This window comes from Hevea brasiliensis, chromosome 14, assembly GCF_030052815.1.
Source record: "Hevea brasiliensis isolate MT/VB/25A 57/8 chromosome 14, ASM3005281v1, whole genome shotgun sequence".
Lineage (NCBI taxonomy): Eukaryota > Viridiplantae > Streptophyta > Magnoliopsida > Malpighiales > Euphorbiaceae > Hevea > Hevea brasiliensis.
In genome coordinates, this window is record NC_079506.1 from 19,641,392 (window position 1) to 19,648,257 (window position 6,866).

The window sequence follows — 6,866 nt, forward strand, 5'->3', positions numbered from 1 at the left end:
CTATGTAGTTAAACTCTAGACACGTTTTATGTTGCATTCATAACTGTGAAAGTGCCATGTATGTTGTTGTGGTAATTTGGAGCAGTGTGCGTGCGTTGGCGTGCGTGTGATGTGGTGTTGGCTATGGATAGGACGGGTAGACACGGCTTGAGATCTTCGCTGGGACTCGGTCCTTCGGGGTAGACACAGCTTGAGTCCTTTGCTGGGACCCCAATTTGGTTTATTAAGTGAAAGTCTGGCTTGAGTTCTTCGCTAGCATAGGTTGGATTTAAGAGAGTTGTATGGGGGATCAACTCCCATATATTATGATTGATATTACTGGGTGTGTGAGTGCTCCAAATTACCTTTTTACTGTTATGATGTGAAAATATTATTGATGTTGCATTTCACTCTACAGGGTGCATTAGTTTTAGATAGTTATAGAGATTATGGTTAAAATTGATATTTTACTCTCTGAGTCGAACGCTCACTCCTGTTCAATATTTTTCCAGGCCACAGGAGGATATTTTTGAGGTTAACCTGCTTTTCTCCCTCGCAGGTCGATTATTAATGTTTGTATAAACCTGTTAAATCTTAGAATTTCTGCATGTGTTAGAAATATTTATTTGATTTGTGTCTTTAATATAAATTGTTATTTTGGACCTGTAAACTTAATATTTTATGCATGTTTGATGGACTGGATGAGGGAGCTGAGCTCCCATTTATTTTTATGAAATTTGAGTATGTGGAGGGTGAGCTGAGCTCCCCAATTGATTATATATTGTGTTTACAGGTCGAGCGAGTCAGAAACTCCCCGTTGAAAGGTCCATTTTATGGCCGGACTTTGTCCAGTTGGATTCTTGAAATTGGGCCCAAATGGGCCTTAGAGTTGGGTTAAGGAATAGTTTGGCTTACTACAGGCCTCGGGGGCTTTAGGCTGGCCCAGGTCCTAGTGCCGGTTCGGCCCATAGGTTGGGTCGTGACAAATGTGGTATTAGAGCTTAGGCTCCGGATTCATAGGGAATAATTGTCTAAAGTGTTGGGAAGAGTCTACTAGGAGTCACATGCAGAAAATAGGGTTCACATTCGTCTTGCATTGTCATCTTTGCTTTTAGTTTCTGCTTCATATAATTATGTATAAATATGAATCTATAAAGCTGTGTAACATGTTGTTTTGAATATTGTGGGCTAATGCTGCTGAATTTCAAGAAAATGCGTGGAAGCAGGAGAGCTGCTACTGCACCAGAACCAGATGTGCCTGACGAGGTGTCGGCACAGGATGAGGCGCCTGCCCCGAGGAGGCAGGGTAGGAGTCCTAGAGCTGCTCAAGTAAAAGAACAGCTGCCACCAGTTCAGGATCAGTCTTTAATGGCACAGGGTCCCATGGACTCAATGGCAGCTACTCTAGCTGGGTTGCAGAGAACCATCGATATGATGGCGCAGTATATGGTCCACCCTCCACAGCAGCAGCAGTCCACCGCACCAAGGGGGTAACCTTACAAACAGATAATTAATTTCAAGAAGTTGGTGCCTGGTACTTATGATGTGTCAAACGATGCATATTGATTTTTGGATTCCTGCAGACAGGCAGGAACAGAATTGCAGTTGACTGATAGAAGACTTATAGAGTGTATGCAGCATGTCATGGGGCCTATGCCTAGACAATGGATGAATGACTACACATTACCTCGGATCGAGGGTTTGTCATGGACTCAGTTTGTGGAACTGTTCATCAACCGGTTTGTACCAGAAAGTTTCAGAGATCAAAAGCAGTGGGCCTTTGAGGCCTTAAGATAGAATGGCAGGTCTGTAGATGAATATGCTACAAAATTTCTGGAATTGAGCAGGTATGCCCCTACAGCAGTAGCTACAGAAACTATGAAGGTGAAGAGATTCCTAAAGGGGCTTGACAGGAGGTATGTAAACCTAGCCATGATGTCTGATCAGTCTTTTGATGTGGTAGTTGATCGAGCCAGACAGATATAGATTAGCTATGCTATGGATGACAGCGGAAGAGCAAAGAAAAACAGAGCAGAGGGTTCTTCAGGTGTTCCCTACATGGGTGCTCCGGATAGTGGTTGCCAGAGTAATTACAGAGGAAGAAGTAGGAATAAGAAGAGTGGTTTTAGACACAAATCCCGAGGGTTCAGACCAGGGTACGGATCTAGCAGTGGTCACAGTTCAGGGTACAGTAGTTCTGGGTCTGGTTCAGGATCCTCCTTAGCACATTGTGCACAGTGTGGAAGAGGACATTCAGGACCTTGTATGATGGGTTCAGGAGTATGCTTCAGGTGTGGTCAACCAGGTCACTTTGCTAGGGAATGCCCTACGTTCAGTGAGCCACAGATGGGGTCACAGGGTTTTGTTGCAAATGTTCCTCGTCAATTGTATCCTGGTGCTTCCAGCATGGCGGTGATCGATTCGATGTATGGCCGAAGACAAGGGGGACGTGGATTTGGAGGCAGATCAGGAGGTAGAAGTTAGTATCAGGGTTCTACCACTTAGGATAGGGGTCAAGCTCGGGTTTTCACCCTGACCCACCAGAATGCCATTTGATACCTGTGTGTTCATTTGGCCATAACTCCCACTAAGAAATTCCATTTGAGATGTGCCAATATGATCTGGAAACATGCTACTTAGGGCTACAACATTGATTTAGAGACTATGAAGAATTTAATTTGAGATTGATATGGAGAACTTAGAATTTGCTAGTATGTATGTTGAAATTTGTTATTTACTTTATTCAGCTTGTTCTAAAAATTTTGTTGTTGAACTTATTCGTTTAGCTTTTTGTTCTCTAGTTCCTTCTATTACATGATATGTATTGTAAATGCCAACTTACTGTACTTTTCCCTAGAAGCTCACGCCCCCAACTCATCAGTTTTGCAGGTAATGTAAGATAGATGTTGAGTATCAACTTAATAGTTTTAGATGTTCACTGGCTAGACTCCATGGTCCTGTAAAGCAAGGGAAGAATGATTTTTCAATAGGGATAAGGGTGTTACAAAAATCTAGCTTCAAACGCATTTTTCTGTTCAGTACTTTTCATTGCTCAGCTTTGCCAGCAACCTCTAACTAGATACATATATGGCGGATTCCCAACCTTTGCCCGAAACCCAATTAGCATCTGAGATCAATGATCAGCCCGAACGGAAAGACATAATCACTTTCATGGATGCTAAATGGTACAATTCTGCAGCAGAAGGCCAAATCAACCCGTTCAAACATTACACAGGCCCTCTAGATCTTTTGCGTACCCCGAACAAAAATACAGTCCTACATGTTTATATCACAGCTGTACAAAATGAAACGGAAGAATCCATTGAATTTGTGAGACTAGTTATCAGCAAATGTCCATCACTCCTAGCTGAACCAAATATCAGAGGCGAAACTCCGCTGCACATTGCAGCAAGGTTCGGGCACAACAATATAGTCGAATTTCTTATTCATAGCATCAAGAAGGCTCAATACGAAGACCTTGAGAGAGGCGCAGAGGTATCAACAAGTGATAAGATGCTGAAGAAGACAAGCACAGATGAAGACTCAGCCTTACATGAGGCTGTGAGAAATAATCATCCTCAAGTGGTGGAAATATTGATTGGAGAAAATCCTGAATTTGCGAACATAACTAATGCCGCCGGAGAAAGCCCGCTTTACCTTGCAGCGGTGAGAGAGAGCAATAGCATTGCTTCTAAGATATTGGAGATATGTCTCTCACCGGCATACACCGGGCCCAACGCTAGAACAGCTTTGCACGAAGCCGTGATTAGTGGAGATGCCGGTACAGTGAGTTCATTTCTGCTACCAGTTAGAGAAATACCCAAATTATTTTTTTGCTTCCCTTTTTCTTATTTTAATTTAGGTTGATCAAGCTCAATCTTATTACAGATTTGACAAGAAAAATACTCGATAAAAACAGAAGTCTGACCAGAGACCAAGACAAAGAAGGATGGACTCCGCTGCATTATGCTTCCTACTTCAATCTTCTTCCAATTGTGGAAATGTTACTGGAAGATGATAATAAATCTGCTGCCTATATTGGCGACAATTATGGAAAGACACCTCTTCATCTTGCGATTCTCAATGGCAATAACCATTTAAAGGTGGAGGAAAAAATTATGTCAGTCTGCCCAGATTGTTGCGACCTGACTGACAATAGAGGCCGGAATGTTCTCCATTTTGCTGTGGAAAGCGGCAGTTTTAAAGGAATGCGACTTATTACTGAAAAACCTTCCCTGGCCAACCTAATCAATCAGAAAGATGAAAAAGGGAACACTCCAGTCCATCTAGTGGCTGCTTTTGGCTTTGAAGATTGTTGTCTTACAGAACACCACCTAGTAGATAAAAAGGCCGTCAATAATAAGAATTTAACCGCTCTGGACGTGGTGCTAGAAACGAAGCATAAAAGCAAATTGCCATTACCGGTATACCAACTTGATTTTATGCCCATATAATTGGAAGGCATTGATTTGTTTTTGTAACTGCACAGTGGATGAACTTTCTTGTTGCAGGGATTGACAGCAAGATTCTTAAAGAACGCTGGATATAAACGAGGTTGGCCTGTAATCCAGCTGAAATCACCTGATAGCAAGTCAATAGTTGACAATGAGTTAATCCGTGTATTCAAGGAAACAAGTAAATCCCATCAGATAGTAGCCACTCTCATAGCAACAGTAACTTTTGCTGCAGGTTTCACCGTACCTGGCGGTTACGGTAATAACGATGGCCCTGACGAAGGAACAGCAATTTTAACTAGAAGATCAGCCTTCAAAACTTTCCTTGTAACCGATACCCTTGCGTTGGCCCTCTCCATTTCTGTTGTGCTTATCCACTTCTTATTGGCATTGCAACCAACCAACAGAAAGATCTTTTTCCTATTCACTTGGGCATTTATTTTCACTGTTGTTGCTATGGAATTAATGATGGTGGCGTTCATGACAGGTGTGTATGCAGTGATGCCACATTCCTCATCAGGTCTTGCGGCTACCATTTGTGTCATCGGAAGTTGTTTTGCCTTATTGTATATCTACCTACTCAAGTTTTGTTTGTTTGATTAAGGATTATGTGAAATTCTTGCTTAAACTAGGTATATTTAAGGTACAAATATGTAAGACTTATGTTTTGTGTTTATAATGAACCGAATTTAGGCAAGAAAAATTCAAGAATTATATAGATTAATAGATATTAGTACTTGGACAATTAAGAAATTATGTATTATTGGAATAAATTGTATAATTATGATGAATTGTATAAGCTATGATTAACTAAAATTGGATTAAAAGTAAACTTACTTAAAATTTAATTAGCAAAAGCAACAAAGATTTAAGTAAAAAAAAAATTAAAAGAAGACTAGAGATTTTGACTTTACTTGATCTATTATGTAATTTTAATTAATTTTTTTAAGCCATAAAAACAAAGATTTCATAAATAGCCCATTGCTTTTAGCCTTTGTTCCCACTCTAGCTCTAAACTTATATCAGTTGTTATTTCTATTGGATTTATAACACACTTTGCAGCAATATCACAAATTTAACATCAAATAAGTATTATCCCTAATAAAAATATCATAAATCGATGGATTATAATCACAATCTCTTATACAGATAATATACTAATTACAATAAAACTCTAAGCATTTTATCTCTATACATTTTCTTTTAGAATTAAAAAAAAAAAGCCAATATAATTATTAAATTATCAATGTAATAGCTTTCAAAAGTTAATATTTAACATAAAAAAAATAAATCGACTTTAATTAGAGAAGTAAAATACACTCCTCAACTTATTAGTTTAGGCTTTTTTTTTTTATTTTAAGAATATACTTATTTTGATTAAAATATATTCATTTTCAATAACCAATTAAATTTAACTCTTCATTACCATAACACCAAATTTAAGCAATAATCATTTTTTATCTTTTAAAATTTTCAAATATAAAATATAAATTTTACAAAATATTATTTATTTTTTCGGTACATATATAGGTTTATACATACAAGAAAAATCTTTTTATTTATTTGCCCAAAAGTTTATTTTTGTTCTTTAATTTTAAATAAGAATTTCTCTCAATATTTAGCTCATTCAATTAAACCTTTTGTATATTTAAATTTAAAAAATTAGAGAAATTATTAGGTGCACCTGGTGTAATGTGGATCATCTCTCGCAATCATGTGGGATTCACTTTCTATATTATAGGAATGACACAATTTCTATATTATAGGAATGACTCACTTTTCTGTGAGAGAATGAATACTATTAATAATTAGTCTAGACAATAATCACATAATTGACAAATGATATTAATTAATTTTTTTTTACTTTTAAACATTATTCAATTGCATGTGGGAGTAAAAGAATGTTCAATTAATATATTTAATCAATGGAGTTATACCACAAATGGAGTATATATTATAATTGAATTTTAAACTTAACTGCACAACTTTTTATTAAATTTTCTTTTTATTTATCTAAAATTTCATATTACATTAATGCGAAATTAAAGCACACTTCAACCTTTTCTCTTTAAAAAATAAATAAAATTTTTTCTTGAAGTAATTATCTGATAAATTAATATTAATAATTTAAATAACCAATAAAAAAATTGTAATAAAATTTATGGATTATGCTAATATATGTTTTCTTAAAAGTTTAATAATTGCTTCTCATAATTTTTATTTGATCAAATACTATTGTCAGAAAGATCAATAATTGATTAAAAACCTATTATTAGTTGAAAAATAAAAATAAAATTATATTCATACATGAAATTTATTACTTCTTGATATATAAATGTTATTTTATTTTTTCTAAACAAAATATTATTTAGTTATTACGTAGTCGTCCACATTTAGAATTATAATTACATATATTTTTAAAAAGATTTAATT

General features: G+C 36.4%; 1 protein-coding gene across 1 annotated transcript; it reads left to right on the forward strand.

Moving 5' to 3' along the window:
* The first annotated feature begins 2,922 nt into the window (after positions 1 to 2,922).
* LOC110645293 (ankyrin repeat-containing protein At5g02620) lies at positions 2,923 to 5,096 on the forward strand. The gene is made up of 3 exons (XM_058135487.1): positions 2,923 to 3,760; positions 3,868 to 4,403; positions 4,491 to 5,096. Exons 1-3 carry the CDS (start codon positions 3,067 to 3,069, stop codon positions 5,034 to 5,036), a joined length of 1,776 nt encoding a protein of 591 aa, XP_057991470.1. The 5' UTR covers positions 2,923 to 3,066; the 3' UTR covers positions 5,037 to 5,096.
* The last annotated feature ends 1,770 nt before the right edge of the window (positions 5,097 to 6,866 follow it).

Excerpts from the sequence above, each read along its gene's own strand:
- LOC110645293 (XM_058135487.1), top strand. The coding sequence starts at position 3,067 with ATGGCGGATTCCCAACCTTTGCCCGAAACCCAATTAGCATCTGAGATC. Across the intron at positions 3,761-3,867 it reads CGTGATTAGTGGAGATGCCG|ATTTGACAAGAAAAATACTC; the intron begins GTACAGTGAGTT and ends ATCTTATTACAG. Across the intron at positions 4,404-4,490 it reads AAAGCAAATTGCCATTACCG|GGATTGACAGCAAGATTCTT; the intron begins GTATACCAACTT and ends TTCTTGTTGCAG.